Source organism: Numida meleagris, chromosome 6 (genome assembly GCF_002078875.1).
Source record: "Numida meleagris isolate 19003 breed g44 Domestic line chromosome 6, NumMel1.0, whole genome shotgun sequence".
NCBI classification, from domain to species: Eukaryota; Metazoa; Chordata; class Aves; order Galliformes; family Numididae; genus Numida; species Numida meleagris.
In genome coordinates, this window is record NC_034414.1 from 23542923 (window position 1) to 23566456 (window position 23534).

At 42.4% G+C, this 23534-nt stretch overlaps 1 protein-coding gene across 4 annotated transcripts in view; it reads right to left on the reverse strand.

The window, feature by feature from the left end:
* MADD (MAP kinase activating death domain) overlaps nucleotides 1-23534 on the reverse strand; it is a 71202-nt gene that overhangs the window by 43922 nt on the left and 3746 nt on the right. The window contains exons 2-12 of one of the 4 annotated variants that reach the window (XM_021401385.1): nucleotides 14575-14763; nucleotides 10469-11083; nucleotides 7577-7880; nucleotides 7122-7253; nucleotides 5810-5923; nucleotides 5016-5096; nucleotides 3216-3272; nucleotides 2290-2468; nucleotides 1764-1999; nucleotides 1089-1245; nucleotides 26-129 (exon numbers count right to left, since the gene is read on the reverse strand). In XM_021401385.1, coding sequence (XP_021257060.1) covers nucleotides 26-129; nucleotides 1089-1245; nucleotides 1764-1999; nucleotides 2290-2468; nucleotides 3216-3272; nucleotides 5016-5096; nucleotides 5810-5923; nucleotides 7122-7253; nucleotides 7577-7880; nucleotides 10469-11083; nucleotides 14575-14636 — 2041 coding nt within the window. In that variant the 5' untranslated portion in view covers nucleotides 14637-14763. Of the gene's footprint in view, nucleotides 1-25; nucleotides 133-1088; nucleotides 1246-1763; nucleotides 2000-2289; nucleotides 2469-3215; nucleotides 3273-5015; nucleotides 5097-5809; nucleotides 5924-7121; nucleotides 7254-7576; nucleotides 7881-10468; nucleotides 11084-14574; nucleotides 14764-23534 lie in introns of all 4 variants that reach the window. The other 3 variants (XM_021401384.1, XM_021401387.1, XM_021401386.1) reach the window with 3 other exon arrangements.

Here is a 23534-nt window from a genome sequence, read left to right on the forward strand (position 1 = left end):
GAAAATACAGCTCAAAGTTACTCACTTGGAGTATCGCCATTAATGTCACATTTCATCATCTCACTGACAAAGTCACCAAGGGAAGAGTAGGAAGAACTTGAGTCGTCATAGTCGACACTGTCACTGCCGCTGCCACAACAGGAGAGAAAGAGATGAGTGGTAGCAGAACAGCAATAGTATCTTAAAACTCTCATGATATAACTGTTTCTATAAAAAAAAATCCTGGCAAGATTAAGGGGACAGCTTCATGAAAAGTTGGAGCAAATGAAATACATCTGAGACAGCTAAAGAGGCAATATGGGAAGACATTTAAAGGCTCTCAGCAAAGTTAATGAGGTCAAGCATAGGTGGACAGGGAGTAGCATATGAATTCTCAGGGTGTGTCAAGAGGGGAGGAAACTTCAAGACAACTAGAAATCGAAAGAAAAGCACTTATTTTTAATACTAATGATAACTCCCACCATGAAGACTACTGGTGCTGCATACAACATAAAAGAAAACCAAGTACAAGCCTGAAAGACCTCAGAGGCTAAAAGAGAAGGAAGGATGACAAAACTTGATGCAAAACCCCAGGAAACAAGGCCAAAGACACATCAGCAAGATATTATTCTCACTTCACTGAATGTACAAGGTCTCAAGCAGTGGGGAGTACTAGCAAGCTTTACATAACTATGTGCTTTGATTAGAGATATGAAAGAGTGGTAAGATGAGTGGGATTGCTTGTAGTACAGCAAAAGAAATAACCAGAGAAAGAACAGCACAGAAGAAAAAAAAATATCAAGGTGGGAAGAAATAGCAAGTGATAAGTGGCATAGAGGTAGCAAAAGAAAACAGGAAAGTACAAATAGAGAACGGTGTTAAATGAAGGCTAGAGAAGACATTAGCAAAGGGATAAGAAGCTGCTACAATGATGACAGAACAGTGAGACAATTTATTTCAGTGTCAGTATTCTGACCAGACAGAAGAAATAAAACAAAAGCAAAGCATGGAAGGCTAGAGGAAAAGGCTGCAAACAAGATGCTGGAGAGAAGGCCCAGAATAATCGGAAGTAATTGTCAAGCAGCTAGAGTTATGCCCCCCCTACTAACCTGTCATCAGTGGGGTCAGAGTCCGTTTCTTTTTCTGCTGGGACATTCAGTGCTTCAGCTAGTTGTGAATTACTGTCATAGACACGATAGTGGATGGGCTGCAGTTGGTGAGCATACCACTTAGGTTTGTCACCGATCAGTGCTGGGTCAAACATATCTGCACCAAAAAAAACCAACAAAAACCAAGGAGAGAGTTAATTGAACTCATTTATTTGAGTCAAAGGCTTCACCAGCAGTGAGGCTATCCCTTACTAAGCCTTGCACAAAACAGGGAACAATCTTCTCTAAAAAAACTATAAGAGGTCTTCTCCGCTAGCAAACAAGACAAGAAGTAAAATTATCTGGAGAATTGAGTGACATTAAAATATATAAAAATATAAAAGTATTTCTTGAACTGGATTTCCCTACCCGGAAGGAATGCCACACTAGAACAGGTTCCCCAGGAGTCTGCTGGAGTTCAAGAAGTGTTGGGACAGTGCTCTTAGATATATGGTTTGATATGGCCCTGTGTGCAGTCAGGAACTGGACTTTATTCTTGTGTGCCCTCTCCAACTCAGGATATTCTATGATTCTATGAATAATATGGTATTAAACTAAGTTTGTCCCTAGAATCTATCTGCATTTCAAGCTTCTGAAAGACATAAGAGGTGCAGGAAAAGGAAGACCAAAACTTACTGTTATGAATTCTTTGAAAAGCATAGTTAGTAGGGTTGAGTGACCATTCTCCAAAATATTCTACTGCTTGTGTCCTGGAAAGCTTATCTGCAAAAGGTGTTTGCTTTGGCCTAGAAGCAAGAAAGGAATTTGCCTGGAAGGCCACTACTGGTCGTGGAAAAAGACGGAGAGTGCGAGTATGCATCTGGAATCCTTGCAAAACATTTGGTGAGTTGAAGAATCTCACCATAGCAACCCTAAAAAGAGGAAAAAGACGTATGTCAGATAAAAACACAGAACTAAACAGAAGACAAAGAACTTTTAAAAGGTATGTATTAGGCAAAGTTTCAAATCTGTGAAGAACAGTAGAGTAGTGCAAGAAGCTGTCTTCTTAGAAAAGTTAATAAATCTATCAATCAATCACTTGGTTTTAATTTACCTGCTCAATACCAAGACCCAGCCAATGACAGACATTGTTCTCAGTCCTGTTCTGCCTTCAAGTGCAAGCTTGATGAAGACTCAACACTACACTCCATTTCAGTCTCACCTGGTAGCCACATCCACAGAGTCCACATCATTTCCATAGATCAGAGGGTTGAATTCTGTGGAGGGAGTAGACTGCAAATCATTCTGCGGTCTTCCCAGCAGCAGTGGCACCTCCTGCCCTTCGTGGAACTTCTCTAGATTAAGAATGGGCTGAGTATTCAGACTCATGCTGGCCAGTGCCTAGCAAAGGACAACATTCAGCACATATTCAGCAAGAAGTTATTCAGGGAACATAAGATTGAGCTACCCTACCCTCTAGGCAATCGCAACAATTGTTCACACTCCAGTAATTTGTCTCAAACCATCTCTTCTACACTGAGTCAAAAAATACCTCCAGGCCATCCTTTATGTGGACTGTGCAAATGATCTCCTCAATAATGAAACCACGAGGGATAGCATGGAAGTCTGCTCCTCTAAACCATTCATGACATGAAAAAAGATAATTCAAATCTGACCACTAGTTGCATGGTAGCCCATACAACATATTGGAGGGTTACGCCCATGTGTAATTAGAACACACACAGAGATCTAGACGCCTTATAACTTGCTTTGCAACTTGGCAGTTCAGTCAGTGAGTTTGGCAGCCCAGGACAGTGTGCAGACAGCTATCACACAGGCATCTATCTTCTGGTGTGTCTGCAAACTACATTTTTTATCTGAATAATGTCTTCATCTCTCCATAAAGCAATCATCCTTTTCAACCCTCATAACATCCTCAGAAAAATGCTCAGGAATGGCATGACCAGTAAGTCAGTCCTTCATACCCAGATCCAACCTAAATCTCCCTCATTTCTCTCATTTGCCCACTTCATCTGAGTCTTCATCAGATTAATCTCAAAAATAAACAAACAAACAAAGTAAAACCAAAAGACCAAAGTAAAAGGGTAAAATGGAAAATCAGGGGGGGGAAAGAATAAAATAAAGAACCTTTTTGTCAGGAGTGAGCAGCTGTTGCTGAGTGATTGCAGTCATGCTAACCAGACACTGGAGACAAGATGGAAGATCATATGATAACACCAGCAGCCCATCAGAGCCAAGACGAACACATGACCACAGAGAAACAGATGGAGGGAAAAAAAAAAAATCTATTACTACCAAATATCACAAATGAGAGGAAATAAAAAGGGACACAAGATAGGCACAGGGAGAGAGGTCGAACTGCCCCATCCCCAAAATATCCACATTTGGCTACAGCTGCTTTGGAAAGTGGAAAGAATCCTTACTGATGAAGCTAAGAACTTTCCACTGCAGTTTAAAATAAGGTATTTTGAATATTAGTCATTGACACTAAGATCCAAAGGTATATTAGGGTGTTAATGTTAATAATCTGAGCTGCAATTCAGTCTTCTCTACTTTGTATTGCAACCAGTAACCCTCATTTGCCTTTGCCAGTGGTCAACTATAAATGATGAATATAAAATATATAGGGACAAAGACTGAGTTTGTGTGAATATCAACAATTTTAAATAGAAGTTGTCCAATGAAATTGCAATTCATTCTGATACTGAACTTTGCTGTGATGAGAGAACCTGAAATTTCAAGGAGATGAGGCAGAAGTAAGGGGAAGATGGATCTAACAAAACTCCAGGCAACACATTACTTCCATCTGAGCTGGCAGTAAGTATTGGGTTACTACAGAGGTCACGCACTTTGCTCTCCTGGTCTATAAGGAGAGAGAGGGGTGGCCTCATAAGGTCTGTAAGAAACTTTACCTTTAGATACTGCATGCAGCGTGCATAAGGAAAACAGAAATAAAGAGATAAAACCTGCTTGACACAATCAGCCAGGATGACCCAAGCTGATTAATGGCTTAGCAGGACCTGAGAGAAGAGACTGAGAACTTGCACAGATCTATGAATGGAGGGGAAACACAGATGATTGTAGCTAGATGGATCAAGTCAGAGTTCAATCCTACATGGCAAATGTAAAGGAGGAATCTGGAACTTTCTGCACCAACTGGAAACAAATTAGCCCCAAACAACAGTAACAAATAGAAACCATCTACTGTACCCAAGAGCATCTCAAATTATCTTTTACCTGGCTAATAAATTAACTGTGGTCATAGGCCTCAGTGATCACTTACTCTTCAAATTAGCTCTCTCTGCATAAAGGCAGAAAACCAGCTGCTGGATACCTAACACTTAATAACTGTGTCAGTTCATACCACTTTTCAAGCTTAAAATGCTGCTCTGTTCTAACATGGGGGATGTTCTTTGTGTACATCCATACGAAAAAGGCATATTAAATATATGGACAGCAAATTTCCTAGTCCTGTGCTTCTCCTACAAAAGTAGAAGCAGTGGAGATAGAAAAAAGACGAACAGGTAACAAAAATGACTGTGAAAGTCTTTAAAGAAACTACACAGACCTGAAACAAGATGAAAACCTCAGGCCTAGATCTGTCTGAAAAAGGCAATGGTAGAAAATCACAGAAGAGCTCAGGGGGTTCAGAAGTCATCCCTGTAACTTCTTTTAATCAGCCACTCTATTGATTAGTCCACCTCCATATTCAGAGTAGACCTCTTCAAAACTGCCTGATAGGCACCGTGTTGAACAAGAGCATTCTAGTAGTCTGATACCTCATTCACAACCATCTGATGTGCTAGGTTGCAAGCCTGCTTTTAACATCTTTTGCTTTACATCTGCTGACTTGTGCAGCAGAAGTGTGCAACACTACATCTGCTAAGTTTTAGTGAGTCTGAGTACTTTCCCCAAAGTGCTTATTACCTGTTTCAGATGCTTTTTCAGCTCTGAAGCTTCTGGTTCTGGCAGTGTGGGCAAAGATTCTGCATTTGTGGGAACGATCACCTGGAATTAAGCACAAGTAACAAACTAAAAATTCCCCAGCTAGAGCCATTTCAAATCAGAATCTCCTACATATCCACTGCTCCTGAGATTAGGGAATAAAAGACATAAAATAGAACTCAAAAACAAACAAAAAAAACCAACCTCCATCAATAATTTGACTTTCCTTCTCTTATAACTATTTAACATTATTTACAATGTCATGAACAATGGAAGATTATTGTTTACACATAAAAGATTCATTCAAATGTCTCTATACTCATCCTTCAGAATCTCCATTAAGCCTAAGGTGTTGTACACATTTCCCTTTAGATAGCCTTGCTTGTGCCATTGTAGAAAGTAGGATACATTGTCTCATTTGAATCATGAGACAAGATGCTGCTTGGAAGGCTCTTATCAGATCTAGATTCTTATCTAGGGCTATAGCAGGTAGAGTCACAGTCACCCAAGGAGATGGCTCTATCATTTATTGAGGATTTACCTTCTATGAAATTGCCAGATGGATTAACTGAAAAAGAATGCTTTAAGAACAAAAGAATCAGAGAGAGACATGAGATATGACAAGCAGCAAAATCCTAAAATTTAGGGCAGAAGTGACAAAGGCAAACTGAGGCCAGTCTACAGGCACAAACATTCTTAAACTCTCAGTGAGTATATTGGTAAAATGGCACAGTTATCACAAAACAAACCCTCAAGTCTTTATGGGCATCACTTACCTTATTGGTATCCAGGTCAATAAGCCATACATCATCAGGCATTTTAAAATCTAGTTTGTAAAGGAAGAAACTTGCTGGAACACCAATGATGTAAGGTGTAGGGGCTAGAAGCAACTGAGAGACAGAGACATGGTAATAAGGACAAGTTCTGTATTTGATATCACCATATTCTTGCCAACTTCTTTTTTTTTTTTTTTAAACAACTATAGTATGTTTACAGCAGAGGAGACAACACACAAAGCACTGATAAGTAAGTCATTGATGCCATACAACAAGAAAAAAAACCCTCCTGCTTTAAGAGTTTTAATTCTCATCTAGAAGAAAAATTTGTAATTTTTTCAGCGATATGCTTACATATAGAGTTGCACAGCTCTAATGAAAAACCTTAGCTAAACTAACAGCTTACAGTGTCATGGAGCATGCAAACAGATGCATACACCCTCAGCTCAAATTGAGTCTGCCCTGTTGTAAAGATAGGACTACCCTTACAAGAGCTTTATCCATATACCTACCCTTATAATGGAAATTTAATTTCAAAACTATAACAAGTCTAGGAAGCAGAAAAACAGAAGAAATAGATGTTCTTTTTTCTTAACATAAGCGTATGTGGAAAACCTAAGGGTAATTTCTTGCTGTTTCTGATAAGGGGATCAGCAGAGAGAAAAGGCTTAAATCAATAAGCCATGTAACAGTTTGAGATCAGCTGCTTGGGAGGTTAATTTATCCTTTAATCTAGAACACCTGGTTACCTCCAAGGGCCAGAACAAATCTGCAGCATCAGCTGCAGGATAGCACTGAGGGAATAAGATGACCTGAATTCTGCCTTTCCCAACAAAATAATGAGCTCCTGCAGAACTGACTACTGGTGAAATCCAGGCTCCCAGCTGAAATAACTTAACACTTTTTACTTCCAAGGATAATAAACTGCAGGCAGAAGTTTCTACGCTCTGAATCATGACCCCTTAAGATTCCTTAAGTATTACTATGGACTCTCCCCATCAAACCCTAATACTGAGTTGGGAGGGCAAGGTCGGAAGTGTAAAATCTTGTCATAATATTGTAGATCTATGGTGTTTCAAAGAAGCTACTTCTTTGAAGCATACTATTCACCAGGCAGGTTTTAATGACATCCTAAATAAAAGATGTTACGTGCAATTTAAATAGTCAGTGGTACTCAAAGAACATTCTTTGCAAGGTGGTGTTTACTAAAGTCCCTGAGAAATCGTGGTGGCTGGAAACAAGGACTACTTCTATATTTTCAGAGATCACAGAAACATCCTTTGCAGAAGATCAATGAAGGAAGAATATGTACCTGTTCTGCAGAGGCCATGCAGGTGGGGAGCAGAGGGATCACTGGAAACATATATTCTAATGGGTAGATCATAGCCACAAAGGCCATCACAGACATTGAGAGCGCATTATAATCTCGGGACTGCAGTACAACCTACAACCACAGAAACTCACATTAGCTCTTGCAACAACCATTTGCTTCCGGTACTCCACACCAGGGGCGTACAAATATCATGGCCTGGAGGACCCTGTTTTGTCAGCTGTGAACTGGAATGACCCTCCATTAATCTACCTGAAAACAAGCTTCAGGTGCTTTTTAGAGTGAGATCAAAATTTCAAAACAGGCACCTCAGAGAGAGAGATTCCTTCCACCCCTCCAGGCAAATTGATATCGAAGACTGCAGTAGACAGCTGTTCTCTAATCTACCCTGGTTTTTAAAAGGGTAAAGCTTCAAAGATCAACTCTTCCGTTTCTACCTTGTGCTCCAGAAGGATGCAGGTCAGCACCTGAAGACAGGCATCCACTCCCAGCAACTCCAAAGGCAGATGCAATGGAAAATCCACCAGAGTAAAACGGGATGGATCAGGAAGAGCAAAGGTCAAAGCTGGCTGCAACTCATGCGGCAAAACTTCCACATCCACCCGCTTCTGACCAGCGACAGGCATTGGTGAACGCAGCAGCCGGTATATCCAGGCCTCAATCTCCCGCAAGTCATGTAGCAATGCGCTAGACTTCTCCTCCACCAGGAGCGAGCCTGTGAAAATCCGCCACATTGTATCCCTGGAGAGGGAGAAATGAGAAGATTAATACTCCAGCAGCTTAATTTGACAGCCATTTGCATGGCTCTTCCAGGGAAAGGGGAGAGTCACTGAGAATTAAAAGATGCTGCTAACATGCTTGGCCAGACAAGGGAAGAGAAGGTAAGGATTTAAACTAGCTGAAACAACTGTGGGGAACTATGGATCTTTCTTCGGCAGAAATCAACACAAGTATGTAACACTGGTCCGAGAGTTTGTGCATTCATGTAGATGGTTCATCAAGGTTACCCAGGTGCTTGAAATTCAGCATGTAACTAGGGTACTCTCATATCTTGTCCAGAAATACAGCAGCCTGAATGACAGCAGGATTCCTTCCATCAGTTCTACAAACTTCTGCAAGAATAGGAACTAGTAACCTGAGATAATAAAAATAAGCCACACCAAGATGTCCCAGATGTTTTAGCATCATAAAATACTTGCACATTGCATCCTAAATTGCCTTGTATCATTCTGATGAGATTAATAACCCACAGCAGAAGTGGCTGCATTTCAGCTGAGAACATACATTTCTAAAAGTAGTCTGGGAAGCATTTAAGTACCTTAGCAAAAGCAGACACTTCTATGCCCTAAAATAGCCACCTCCAAACTTATAGCTCACAGACAGGCTGGCCAAAAAGTGTGTACAGCATTGCTCAGGGCTTTATGAGCTTCAAAATTTGAAACTGGATCTGACAAGGGAAGCAAATCGGATAATCTATTTCAGCCCTTAATGCTGTAGTACTGTATTCACAATGGCTGTGAATCTGTTCTAGCCATTGTGAAAAAACTTCAGCTTGATAAATATCTTCAGTCACTGTAATAGATCCGTTAGAATGGTATGGCTCAAATTTGAGGTTTTACCTCACAGTTCATTCCTTAAAAAAGAATAATAATAGTAATAATAAAAGAATGGCACTGAATGCCTCACAAAGGGTTAAAAACTTACAGAAATTTGTGAGGGTCAAAAGAAGAGCAATCAGAAACCACGATGCTTCTCATCCACCAGCCTTCCCTCAACCACTTGTAATGCAAAGGACATTAAGCTGGTAATGGGCACACTCAACCTTTTGCAAGCTCTAAGGATTCAGTTTCACTTTTACTCTGCCACCACTCGGAAACCACTCTACTTCTCCAGGTCACAGCTCAGAACACCACACAGTAATTCAAACTGGCAGCTTTGCTCTTCCTACTGATGGATGCTTAGCATTCCTCATCCGTCACTCAGTTCTTCTTCTCTCAGCTCTATGAATTATGTCCAACAACAGCAATTTTTTGAAATACCACATGCCATTCAAACACTAGAATATGTCAACACTCCTTCCAAAATTCAGATGAGTTCACAGAGCTGAAGAAAATCATGAAGTTTAGCTCTTTTCTGCCTCAGGAGTTATCTGACTAAACCAAGCGATGAAATAAGCTCCCTTCATACTTCAATTTAATAAAATTGTTTCCATTCTGAGAGAATCAGTTTTTCCCCAGCAACCAGTGGATTCAGGTGATAAATCTGTCAATGCAGGAATCAGTCAGAAACCCAGGACACACTCCTAGAACTATTCTAGGGCAGCAACCCAACAAGTAGATTACCACCCTGTGAACAGGGGCAGACTACCTCTTTAATGCAAGAAGTAAGGAACTTATAAATACACAAGTGTCAGATGCCCTGACATATTTTACCTTTGACGAGTTTAAGTTGGAAGGTAACAAGCTACAGAACTCAGATTATGAACTATCTCACAGCCCCACTCATCTTCATAGTAAGATAATTCCCTCCTTCTCCATTGATTCATTTTATATTTGCTCTTTTTTTTCTTGAGTTGGAAAGGAAAAAATATCTTCCTGGGATATAGGTGTTAGACACAATAATACAAAGATACATCCACGACTGATACACCTAAAGACCTTGTTCCTTCTGTACCCTAGAGTGCAACAGCTTTTGTTACATACCTAGCATTATAATAACAGATAATACACCAAGATACTGTTTCCTTTGCTGTTGCAAACCTCCATTCCCATATGCTTCATAGACAATTCCTTAGTTTTCTACCTCTCCTCTCTCTCCTCCTCAAATCCTGTACTTTGATCTCCTTCAGACATTCCTGCTTCTCTGGTCTCTTCTCTCCCACGTTGAAGTTCAGATTATTTTTCATAAGCTCATAAAACACACTTTCATCATTTCCCTCTGGCTTTAAGCTGAAATTCACCCTGTTATTTCTTACCGTTTTTAATCTGCCAGAGGATCATTAGTCCTGACGTGCACTACCACAGAGCTTATACTCCAAAGCAATAATCACAGCAACAGCACTCAGCTTCAGAGAGGTGTCAGTTGTTAGCAGGATAGTGCCTTCATGTTAATATCAAAAACTAAAGTCATACCAGGTGACAGAAGAAAATAGAGAAGCCTTACACAAATCAGCACAAAAAATTCCCTATTCTACTGAGATTCTGGGTTAAAACAGCAAAAAGGTCAAACACCAACTTCTTCTGCAACCAAACCTATCACAACAATTCGCCATGACAATCTGACATTTGGAAACAGTGAGAAGATAAAGTTCTTCCTTCCCCCCAACATACCTCTGAACGCCACGAGGAATCCCCAGCTTCTTGCCCAACAGTCTCTCACTACAGCAGTCCACAAGTCTCTTGAGGGTGTACAGACACTCACGGAAGGTGGAGAAGAAAGGATAGTGACTAAGGATGCACAGAGAAGTCAGGGTGCTGTTCCGAGAACGATGGCTGCCTTTGGCCAGACGCTTACTGTGTGGTGACCGATTCACATCTGGGGTAGGCTCTGTACTTGGAGCCTGCAGTGAAGAACCACTCTCTGAACTCTCTGTGCCCACATCCTCTTGGGGTGCAGATGCATCCCCAGACTTGGTGATTTTCTGTCCCTCCCGAGCTCGATGTCCTCCTGTGCCTTCTCCTTTCTCCTTGGGTACTCGCTTCTGGAAGGAGCGGTAGAAGTTGACACAGATTCCATAGCGAATGACACCCGTATCCTTGTCTGTGAGTGTGAAGACAAAAGAAGTGTCGTCACGGAAGCTCATGCGTTTCTGCCGCACGCTCAGGCATCCTTCTGGTTGGCAGAAGAACACAACGTCAGGTGGCAGAGGAAAGTCCACATGGTCTTCTAGAGGATAACGTCGTAGCAGCTCAGGAGTCTGAGCAACACTATCACTACTTGGCTGCCTACAAAACAAACAAACAAAAAAAAACCAACAAGCATACATAGTTAATGTCACAAAAAAATCTTTGTTATCTCACTATTAACATGTCAGGGGCCTGCAAGCTCAGCTTTATCTTTGGTTGTTCTCAACCCTAGCATCCAGGAAAAATGCAGCATCTCAGTCACTAGCTACAGTTCTCAATCTAGCACAAGCCCAAATACTGCAAATAGGTTAAATAAAAAAAGTCTACACCATCATTATCAAGGCCCAACAAGGAGCCACGCTGTTCAAATTTGAGTCAAAAAAGGAGTTTCGTGAGTACGTTGTTCCCAGGGGAATATTTACTGTCACGTTTCCCTGACTTTGATTTCCAAAATGAGTTTAAATGCATGGGTCAGGGAATACTTGGGTAGAAAAGACAATTTCCCTTCTCCAAATAAAGTCAGATGAATACCCAATGGATAATCAAGATGAAAAAAAATAAGAAAATGTAAGTGCGAAAACTAAGGATTTCCTAGGAAAGGACTCCAATAAATGATGGAGTGATACGGTACAATATTACAGGTAACACTCTAGATCTTACCATAGCCCTGCAGAACGTTGTTTCAGTGCTCTTGTAAGAAGCACTCTACAGCACCAATAGCATGCAAACCTGTGTCCCCTTGTTCCACCTATCTGACATCCCTGGAATTTATATCTTCCTATAAGAAAGACATACTGAAGACATTTGGACTGTTTCTTGAGAGATTTCTAAGAATAAATGATCACAACATCCTGCCAAGGCAAACAAAGGAGATCCCCGAGGTAGGAGTAAAACTCCATGTCAGTCATGGAAGCAACACTACAATTTTGCCAGGTTTCACAAAAGGAAGCAGATGTAACACAAGTGTAGTAGAGCCAACACAATACTTCTAAATGATGTAGAACATGCAATAAGCTTTAACAATTCCAGCAGAAACACGCTGTAATCACAAGCTAAAAAGTACAGGAAAAAAACAAGAATGATAATGCCTTTCCAGTAAGAATGGAGGAAGCGGATGAAAGCAAACAGAAAGAAAAACAGCAAAAATAAAGCTGCCTTCAGTCAGACAAAGAGTCAATTGACCAAGTGATTCTAGCATACAAAAAAAGACTTTCATTTATTTGCTGAAGCACATTCAAACATTTTTTTTTCATTTTAGTAATTCTAAATTACACTGGCTTCCATTAAGTTAGCAATAGAGTTCCTAACAAGTTCCATGGACCAAAAACCTCATCCAGTAAAATTTTCATTAAAAGGTTTTAGTAAGCAAGCAAGGTGACTGTGTTTGATTATTAAGTTGAATCTGAAGTGCAAGTTACAACAAAAGCTGGGTAGTAATACACAGGCCTATTTACTACTGTGGCTCACTGAACTTTGTACAACAAATCACTAATGAAATATAAAGGAAGACAGGCAACATTGTTTATTCCTGTTTTTCCAGCAAAAGAACACACTCTTTCAAGGCATTAACTATCCTCCTACCGCAGTTTTTCCATGAATGATACCCAAATAATAGCTGCTGGAGGAATAATATGAGATCCAGAAAGTGAAGGAAGGAAAATGTTCCCAAAACAATCTCTTTCTGGCTTGACCCCTTTGTTATCAAGTTCTGACAATTCCTACAGTAACTAGGATTTTGTAATCATGAAACAAAAAGGGATGCAGGAACACTGGCTCCCCCATCGCTATCCTAAGGGACCTCATACAAGACATTTTCTCACCTCAAAACTCCAGATTTGCCCATTTCAAAATATAGATAACACTTGTTCTTCCCTTATCAGAGAATTGTTAGATTAAAAACAAACAAAACAACGACAAAAAAGACAAGTATTAATGAAATGTTTTTAATTTACAACAGAAAATCACTAGCATGAGTAGTTCTGCTTACTGTAGTCCTTTCAAACAAAAATTTAATTAAACTAAACAAAATGTAAACATGCTTTGCTTTAGTAAGAAGACAGACTGGTAACAAATCAGAATTTATACTGCCCGAGCAGTTAAATAATGAAATACTGTAAGAAAAGAAAATAAGAGCCCTACCATCTTTTATATATTAGTGGACACAACAAACGCATCACCTACCAAAGAAGAAATGCCAGATAATATCAGTACTGTTCAAAGAGTCTGGTTGGCTCTAAATGGTTAAAAAAGTCAACAACAAAATACCAGTGAATATATCCAAACTCGTGTCTTTGCAGTAATATGCACTGAAGACAAAAAGACAGTTTTCTCAGACATTCAGAAGAATTACATCTCATAAAATGGAATACTTCCAAAATACGTTGATACTGATGTGCTGCGGATAACAAGATGTAATACTAAAAGCCATGTGGACCTCCTAAGGAATCTACAGCGGAAGCTACTTCAGTCAACTCCACCTCCTGTCCTTTGCAGCCGTTGAAGCGCCTGATGAGACAACAGCCCTCTAGGCAGCAGCAATCTAGAGACTACTGCCTACTAAAAAGCAAGAGCAGTGTGGCAGTCCAGAACTGCTGCTAGCAAATCCTTAATTGAGAAAAGATGACACTATGAGTATCACTGGAAGAGGCAGTTACCGTTTCTTCCTTCTTTTCCTAGTCACTTTCTGACCCACATACTGAAAACTGGGTTATTTTTCCCCACAGACAATGAGAAAATAATTAAACTATTGAATTACTGTGCCCGTAAAATAAAACAATAAAACAGTTTACTTAGGAAATTACTTGTGTCATTTCCTCCTCTTAGTCTCAATATTGAACCCAAAGCATTTCAAAAAGAAAGTAGGTAAAGCAACAAGCTGACGTGCAAAAACCACTTATGTTTAGAAATGAAAGTACAATACACTTCGTAACGTACCCATTAAATAAAATGCCAGAAATCTACCACATAAACTTGGAAAAGAGAAAAATAACATTTGCTGAGCATCTGCACATTAGACAAAAAGCACACCAACCCCATATTTCACACACTCCTTAAGTAGATAAGCATAACATTTTATTAATTGAGAACTAATAAGACTTAAAAAAATAAAAGCATTAATGTAGTTTCTATGAGGATAAATGAGTATTAGGAGGAGAATCAGACAAGTAAGGCAAGTTTCAGACTTTTTTTTTTTAAGCTGAGTTTGCAGATTACTCTTCAAAAGCTGGAGAGGTAACCCTCGCTAGCTTTTTACTCACGTAAGGCTTTCAGTATTTTCAGTTTGTGAACCACCCTGTTCTGATGTCAACAGAAGCAAAGACAATCAGACATACGAGCTACTAGAGAGTCATATATAAATGGGCTATTCTTAGTCACCCTCTGTAGACCTTTGAAGAAGGGGATGCAAACCACAAGTTAAAAAGCTCTGACTGCAGTAGTATCTTTCCAAAAATGCCCTGGTCCTAGTACATGTCTCCATTCTGTACACGTTCCAGACAACAATTCCTCAGCACAAAGTATGGCCTCGTAAGTGCTATTTGTTCCCACTCTACTGCCTACACAAAAGCACAGCTGAGAATCTTCTACATTACCTGGCTCCAATGATAACAAGGTAGTCGAGCAACCGAGGGCAGCTTTTCTTTTTCTGCACCATTGTCCTTGACCCCTTCCTATGTCATCTCAGTGAGTTCCCATTCACCGACCCAGTAGCCAGCTGTCCAGTCAGCTGCAAGCAACTGCCCGGGGAAGCAATTCACTTGGAAATGTCCAGCAAGTTCAACCTATAATCAAGAAAAGAAAAGAGTGTCAGAGGCACAGTCAAGAACATCAAATACACAGGTACATGCATTATTTACAACTCCTAAAAGTGTGTAGTAGGCAGTCATGACCATCCACAGTCCTCTTTCTCTTCATCAGTATAAATACACAATCTGGCACTTAACTTCCACCTTACCTTTTTTGAATTGATCATACTAATAACATACATGCTCAGATAGTCCTAACTCCAGACTGGTGCATCCTCTCTTAAACTGCACAGATATCAGAAAGAGCATCTCCCATAAATGTGCTGAGAGAACATCTCCACCAAGACCCGGTCTCAACACAGCAACAAAATGCAGGAGGTGAGCTGAATTACAGTCTGAGTTGCTAATGGGAACACAGGAGATTAATGGTAAATACAGGGTTATTGTCAGTGCCAGCTGATACTTCACTTAAGTCGGAAGTAGGAGCTGCTTTCCAAAGAACATACAAGCAGCAAGTTGAGTGACTATATTTAGAGCGATATGAAAAAGACAAAAAGCCCAACTCAGAGCACACACCACATGCAGAAATACAGTAGGAGCAGAATTAGGCATTTCCTCTCCGGTTTAATGGAATGTGAAAAAATAAAAAGGAACTTCAGTGGTTTTGTTGCTCATTTTTTTATTATTATGAAATAAGGAAACTGTTTGAATGCACCCACAGAAGCAGAGAGAGATGAAATACACATGAGAATCATAGAATCATAGAATGACCATGGTTGGAAAAGACCTACAAGATCATCCAGTCCAACCATCCACCTACCTACCACCAATATTTCCCACCAAACCATGTACCTCAGTACAACATCTACACGTTCCTTGAACACCTCCAGGGAAGGTGACTCCACCACCTCCCTGGGCAGCCCGTTCCAGCACCTGACCAACTCTCTCGGAGATAAAGTATTTCCTAATGTCCAGCCTGTTGATTCAGCAACAGAAGTAACAGAAGTACGAGAGAATCACACAAATGACCACAGACAAGCAGAAGAAGCCTATCTCTGGCAAAGAGCTATTCATGAAGCAGTTTGAGGCAGGAATGTTGCCTAGGCAAATCCCTGGGATTCCCACAGTGTCTGGGAAAGCAGCCATAACCAGCAACTAATCACAACTGGAGAAACAACTGGAGCCAGAACTTTAGCAGCCTGGTAAACAGAGTAGCAAAGAATGGGTAATACCAAGATAAACCCGATCGGATACAAAGGATTGTACCCTCTCAAACTTGGCTGCAGCCTACAGCAAGAATGACTGATCTCCACAGCCCCAAGCGACTGCAATCGCTGCCACCTTTTCCTGTCAGGATACAAAATTGCACATCGGGGCTGGGAAGAGCAGAAGTGCTTCCTGAAATTTGTACTAAAGTTTCTTTCACCAGCTTCACTGAATTTCCTTAGTTTTGTGTATCTTCTCTTGCTTCGCCATTTACTCTTGTTAGTCATGCCTTCTACAACAGCTACTTTCCCTCATTTTGTCATAGCAAAATCTTCTTAGCACACCTGGTATTTTACTGCAGCATTACTATTTGTTGATAATGATGCTTAATAGGCATTCAGAATTCAGTATGCACGGTTCTTTCCAATCCCACCACTGATAGCTCACTGAACTCATGAAATAGAGGGGGAAAAAATCTTAAGTACTAGTTAGGTTCTATATTACAATGGTGTCCACAACCTACTGTTTTATTTGTATAAAAGTATAACAGATTTACTAACGAGCCGCAAATACTTTCTTCTTCGGAGATTCTGTATCTAGAAGGGCGACGACAACAACCAAAGAGTGTTAGATCAGCATTTGCTGGATCTCACCTTCCTGCTCCCGGTTGCAGCCAGATACCACAGCTGACTCACTGAAGCCAACACAAACAGGCACTACAGCCCTGCCTCTCCCTGCATCTGCCAAAACCTTGCTTTCAGTCCAGTGCTGTCCCTTGCTTAGTGCAGGTATGAGTGCTCATGCAGTGACAAGACGAATCAGAGTGGGGAACCGATACAAATTAAAACTAACACCTTTCTTTCTTCTTCTTTGGCGAGAATGAGCACTACCCACATACTGCAGCAGTGTCAGCAACACTCAGGAATTGGTGCAAGCTGACAAAGGTGGCCAGACAGAAAGACAGAGGCCAGAGCAGGCACTAAGCCATGGTCTTCCAGTAACTGGGGACAAAAAGTCCTTAAAACAACACTTCTATTCATTGGCACTATGCTAGTTTTCAAAATTCCCAGAACACTTTGTTTTAGGTTGTAACAGAACTTTTCATAGGAGAAGCTCTGCGGTATTCTGCAAGTTCCTCCCAGAAAGGTTCATATAAAGACACACAACAGGAAATGCATCACACCACAGGATGGACAGAGTAGCATGAAAAAACTGCACAAAACTCTTTATCAGACTAGAGACATCTGTGTCAGACCAATACCCGGCACTAGTCCTCACAGACATGAATGTGGTGCCCTTGTTTCATCTACAGTTTAGAGGCTCCAGCCTTTCTGAGTGTCTTTTATTTGTAGACCCTGACCTAGAGGAACAAAGTGAATGAATAGAGGAATTTGTCAGTGAATAATTTGAACTCCAGCTTTGACAGCCCAGACTTACACTCACCTACATGAAAGTTTTCATGAAATTAAATACATGTTTGCTCCAAAGAATGATACGAAGACAGCAAGAGATCATTTTCCCACAAGCAGATGCAAAGCCCTGCCTTCTGAGTACTTCTTCCCCTGTTCAGGCTGGTACCAGAATGAGGCCTGTCCTCCCAGGGTCTCCAGCTTTCACCTGATACAACAACCATGCTGCACAGTTCAGCAGTAGATGGATCTTAGAATATAAATCAGCATCAGACAATACAATTTACTGACTGCATAAGTAAAGAGCACAGAGCAAGACATTAATTTGTAAGAAAAAAAGGACATTTGTGAAGGACAAAGTGAAAATTGCAGGACAGAAGCCATAGGAATTCTGGTTCACTGAAATGTTATCTTGCAAAAGACCAGATTTCAAACCATGTCCAGAAGGAACAAAATTTTCAGTTCTAAAATGCCATTGGAACATCTTGGATTTCTATTTATACTCAGCCAAGATCTGTACCCAGATCAGATCTATAGTGAACCTTAGTATGTTGTTTACTGTAAAATCAAGATACTTCATACCAATCAAACTAAACTAGAAGCTGAAGCAGACACAAACGGGGCCAGGAGTTTCGATGCCCATTGCTCGGCTGACTTACGCTTCCTTTTGCTACGTTACGCGCCCTGAGTATGCCGAGAGAGCTGTCTTCTTGGCTCTCAGAAATAGGAGCACGGAGCTCAGGACCAGCCAACCTCACCTGGGTGGCCAGGAACCCCATTTCGCCCATTGTAGAAGTGAAATCAACACAGTCTGAAGAACAATATGAACTATTCATGACAGTTTTTACCCATTTTTAGACACTTCAATAATCTTTGAGGGAACTTTATCACTGAAGCTTTGGTTATTTCTTCTTCCCAGTCTTTTTCAAGTGATTCTGTGTATTTTCAACCATTACCTCTGTTTCAGCACGTACTTTTTTTCTTGTACTAAGCTTTTAAAGAAGCAGACATGCAGTTCTCATTTCACATGAGCCATTTTACACCTTCACTGCTTAACAGCTATATTAAACACTGCTAGCGGTTTTATCCTTAAAAATATGCAATGTCCCTGGGAAACCCATTATGCTGTTTGTTCTCTATCCAGACACTACAGAGGTCCTACAAGCACAACGAATGCAGACAGAGGGCAGATGGGTCCCAATGAGATGCATCCCAGAGTCCTGAGGGAGTTGGCTGACGTGGTCACCAAGCCACACTTGATGGTAGTGGTCACGGTGTCAGGTGAAGTCCCTGGTGATTGAAAAAAAGCAATACAGTGCTCATTTAAGAAGGGTAGAAAGGATGACCCACGGAGCTACCAACATGTCAGCCTCACCTCAGTGATGGGGAAGATCACGGAGAATATCCTCCTGGAAGCTATGCTACGGCACATGGAAGAAAGAGAGGTGATATGGGATAATTAGTATGACTTCACCAAGGGCAGGTCCTGCCTGACTAACCCTGTCACTTTTTATGATAGTGTAACTGTGTCAGTGGACAAGGGAAGAGCCACTGATACCACCTATCTGGACAAGCGGATACAGCACAGTCCTGGGGAAAAATACTTGGGGGTACTGGTGGATGGCAAGCCGGACGTGAGCCTGCAATGTGCCATCGCAGCCCAGAAAGGCAACTGTATCCCGGGCTGTATCAAAAGCAGCATGGCCAGCAGGGCAAAGGAGGTGATCCTGCCCCTCTACTCTGAGCTGGTGTGACCTCACCTGGAGTACTGCATCCACATGCAGAATCCTCAGCTCAGGAGAGACACGGACATGTCAAAGCACGTCCAGAGGAGGGCCACAAAAATGATCCAAGGGATGGAACACCTCCCCTACATGGACAGGCTGACAGAGCTGGGGCTGTTCAGCCTGAAGAAGATAAGGCTCTGGGGAGACCTGAGAGAGGCCTTTTGGTAGGCTAGAAGAAAGAAGGGGACAGACTCTTTCCCAGAGTCTGCTGTGAGAGGACAAGGGGAAATGGTTTCAAACTAAAAGAGAGGAGATTTAGATATTGGATTTAGATTGGATATAAGGAAGAAATCCTTTACAATAAGGGTCGTGAAGCACTGGAACAGGTTGCCCAGAGAGGTGGTGGATGCCCCCTCCCTGGAGATATTCAAGGTCAGGCTGGATGGTGCTCTGAGGAACCTGATCTAGCTGCAGGTATCCCTGTTCATTACAGGGGAGTGGGTTGGACTGGATGGCCTTTAAGGGTCCCTTCCAAATCAAAAGATTCTATGATTCTAGATTCTATGGACTGAGAACACCTCCTCCTTCTCCTGAACCTGATGGAAGAGATTGACAGAAGGTGGAACAATTCCAGAGGTCAGATCTGGATGGACTTGCTATACTGGTGCAGCTGCTTCATTTTTTGTTACCATTCACCTTGCCAAGACAGCAGTGCATGACTCTTAAACAGATAGCAGCGCTTCAGCACAATTGAGAGGGAGAAAAAAAGGCATTTTCCAAGTACTGAAGACCTACCTAAAACAGGAGATGGTATATTTATCTAGCATGGGTAGCCAACAATACAGGGGTGGTTCTGCGAAACACCTTAGCAGTTAGTCCTAAGTCTAAGAAATAGCCCAGCAGTGAAAAGGATTGCAGGCATATTCTAAAAGCACCCTCCGTGGAGGACAGCATCACCTGAGTCAGTACGAGTTCTTTACGGATAAAGCAACAGATGCATCCCAAGTGTTTCCACTTTCCACATATCCATAAAGACTGAAGAAAAGGATGTGCTAAACTGGATTGAAAAAGAGAACGAAGTGTGAAAACAGTTTTTGGAAATACAGAAAGACATCCTCAGAAGCTCTTCGGAAGAATGTGAATAACACACAGATTTCTTCCTTTCTTGCTGCAGAGTGATATCATCTCTTTGCCCTACTGAAAACATGCCTGACACAGTGCAGGTGCATCTTTAGTCTGCACAAGAGTATTCCAGTAAAATGGAGGCAGCTTGCATAGACAGACTTAACACAGTCGGAATTAGCTCACAAGCAGAAGTATCACACAGCAGAGACAGGAGCCTTTCTACAGCATCACAAGACTGAAGCGAGCCTGGCTCAGGCTCTTGGTTGCTACGGTAACAGATTTGGCATATGCTGGCCCTTCAGCTGCTTCGCTCCTTGCTTCCCCCCCGCCCTAGCACGGGTAAAGCAGCCTGCCGCACATGTGAGACCACGCAGCCACCACATATGCGCAAGCTGCAAAAGCAGAGCCGCAGGTAATCTGATTCAGCTCAATCTCCATAGCAACCCAATCTTCGTGCCCAGATCTCGGCGTGCTGGATCTATTTATGGCACGGTGGCCGCGCTCCACCCCTTGTACCACGGCTCCTGGTGCTGCCACCAGGCCTCACCCCAGCACAAGGACCGCTGGGGTACGCTCTGACTGACCCCAGCAGCGCAGGCCCCGAGCTGGTGGCAGCGCTGTGTCCGCAATGCACTAAAAGCCTCCCCGCCAGCAAGGTTTTCCATGTGCACAAATGCTACGCGTATCAGAAGCGGCTATTGGTCACTGAAAGCAAGGACCCTCTGGAGCTGATGAGATCCTCTCCCCTAGGTACACACATAGTGCTTCCGCAGGCAGCTACTGCTGCTGGTTCCTCATTGCTGCACAAAAAGTGTGCCAGCACAAACGTGTGATCCTAAAGAGAACGTGCAGATGGCAGAAAACACACCGCAGCCCTCATCCCAGGGGCACGGCTGCATCCAGCAGCAGGTGTTTGCAAACTACATGGCTCAGACATTCATCAGCTAATCGTTTCCAAAAAGAAGAAAAAAGAACAAACAAGAGCCCTTGAATTGGCCTTGAGAGACAAGAGGGTGAGGAAGAATGGTACGTGAATACTGTTATCCATTTTATTCTACTGCACTCTTGAGGAAAACCACCAACAATAAACTAATGCTGGAGAAGCGTAGAAGTGTGCACTTCCACGTTACTTGTCATTAACGGAAAAATAACAACAGATTGCAGCCTCAGCCCCGCCTTCGCTGGAAGCCCTTTGATTTAGGCTGCAGACCTTACTCTCCTCCCCTCTTGCAGATCACAAGTAACCATCTCACGGAACAGGAATTCTGGCACAAAGGCCCTCTGCCAACACAGCCAGTCTTCCTGCACCGCATGGCTCGTGCTTAAATTCATCTTTTAGGTAACATTAATCTCCGGAGATTTGCAGTAGAGAACAGCAACGTAAGCACTTTGGCTCCCTGCCTTTTACTTCTTCCAAATTTGTCCATTTCCCCCCTCCTTGCACAACACCGCCATCACAAAATACAAAAGCCACATCATTTATTTTTACCTCATCAGCTCTTTATCGATCCTCAGATCTCCACTAGCATCTGCTCGTACGCTTTGCAAAGAGAATGAAGAAAAACAACCAAAACCTACAGAAAGCCCCTGAACTAAATTAGTTTCACCTTCTGCAGCCACGATGGGATTATACTCTTTTCCAAACTGGAACAGCTTCCAGCTCAAATTCTGAGCTAAGAAACCTCCTCAGCTGCTGCAGAGCAGCCCAGGCACTTCCATCAGCTTGGTGCATAACAAGTCAGCCAGAGTGCCCGTAACACGGCCTCCAGCAGTCTTTTTCCAGAAGCCCGACAATGCAAATGCACAGCCATGAAGAATTAATAAGAAGATAACGGAGCACGTGATATTTAAATTGCAAGAACTGCTGGATGCAAGTGCTACTCCTAAATTATTCAGAGTCTTTGCTCTTGCCCATCTCCCCCAAGTTGTGGGAGCTCAGAGAAAGGTCTTCTGTGGGAGGGGAAAAGACCCAGGGCAGACACGCAGCCAGGAGCCAGCAACAAGCAGCTTCTGTTTGCATGCAGGTTTCGAGCGGCGGCACAACTCTGAGTAGAGGACCTCTCTGGTGCCACCACCCCCACCAGGCACAGGGATTCAGTTCTTACCTGGATGTGGGCGACGGCGGGACAACTGGCAGGCACCTTGGGATTCCTACAATAAAGCCAAGCTGTGTATGAGGCTGAAATGGGGCAAACTCAACCAGCATAGAAACACCGAACCACTGAAAATGGGAAAATAAGCACAAGTCTTTGAAATAAATTAGTTATTCAGCTGTTCTCAGCCACGGTGCCGGTACCCACAAGATCCTATCACTTCTGCCTTACCTCGCTGTCTCCCTCCATGTGCCACCCACCTTAATTACTCCTTCTGTCTACACGCCTTCCCCTTCTTTTCATAAACACTGGGGAAGAGCTGAAATTGCTACTCCCAGCCTGTTCCTACTACTACTTTTCGTGACAAATGATAGTACCAGCTGGTCAAAGCTGCAAGCAGAGCCAAGAGAGAAGCCCACTCTCTCCCTGCCAGAGCTGTGCTAGGTGGGACGCCACGTTACACTCACCCACACGTAAACACGAGCGAAGCGAGCTCCGAGGCAAGAAGAGACAGGAACGGCCTCCAACATCCCTCATGGCCAGCGAGGGACAGAAGGGGCTGAGGGGGCCTCCCAAAGCCACCCTGCCAGAGGGAGGGGAAGCACCACGCCCACTGGGTCTGTCTTATGAGTCAGAAGGGAGAATCAAGATGGTCTGGTGGGAAGGAGTGCCCCAAGCATGGTTTAACTGCTACCGAGCGGAAACTGATACAGACACTGCAGCAGAGCGGCTCAGTGCTCTTGTGCGAAGTAATTCTGATGAAATCTAGCAAGTACCTTCATCACCACAAGCACTCCCACTATCTGATGAGACACGATGAAGCAAAGGAGGCAGAATTTTCCACCCCACACCACAGGAGCCTCTCTGGAGCAAATCAAACCAACCCTAGCAAGCAGATGCAGCAAAACTGGTGTCAAAGCTACACATAAGGTGAAGAGCAACCATTTGACACTGGCAGTGGGAAATTCAGTTAGCATAAAAACAGAAGTAGGATGCAACAAAGACGATAAAGGGCCTGCAATTCTGTGCAACACTGCTGTTGAACTCACAGATGTGACAAAGAAAAGGCACAGATTAAGAAAAAAGGCTGCCCCGCTCATCAGACAACACTCAGTTCTGGAGGGCACCAGATGAGTTCCTGACAACCTGGACATCTCTGTCCCACGCGTGAAAAAACAAGGTTGTTTTTGACCAATTCTCACAAATACCACTCAGGGGAAACATTCAGAAATCAAGTTATAAACAGC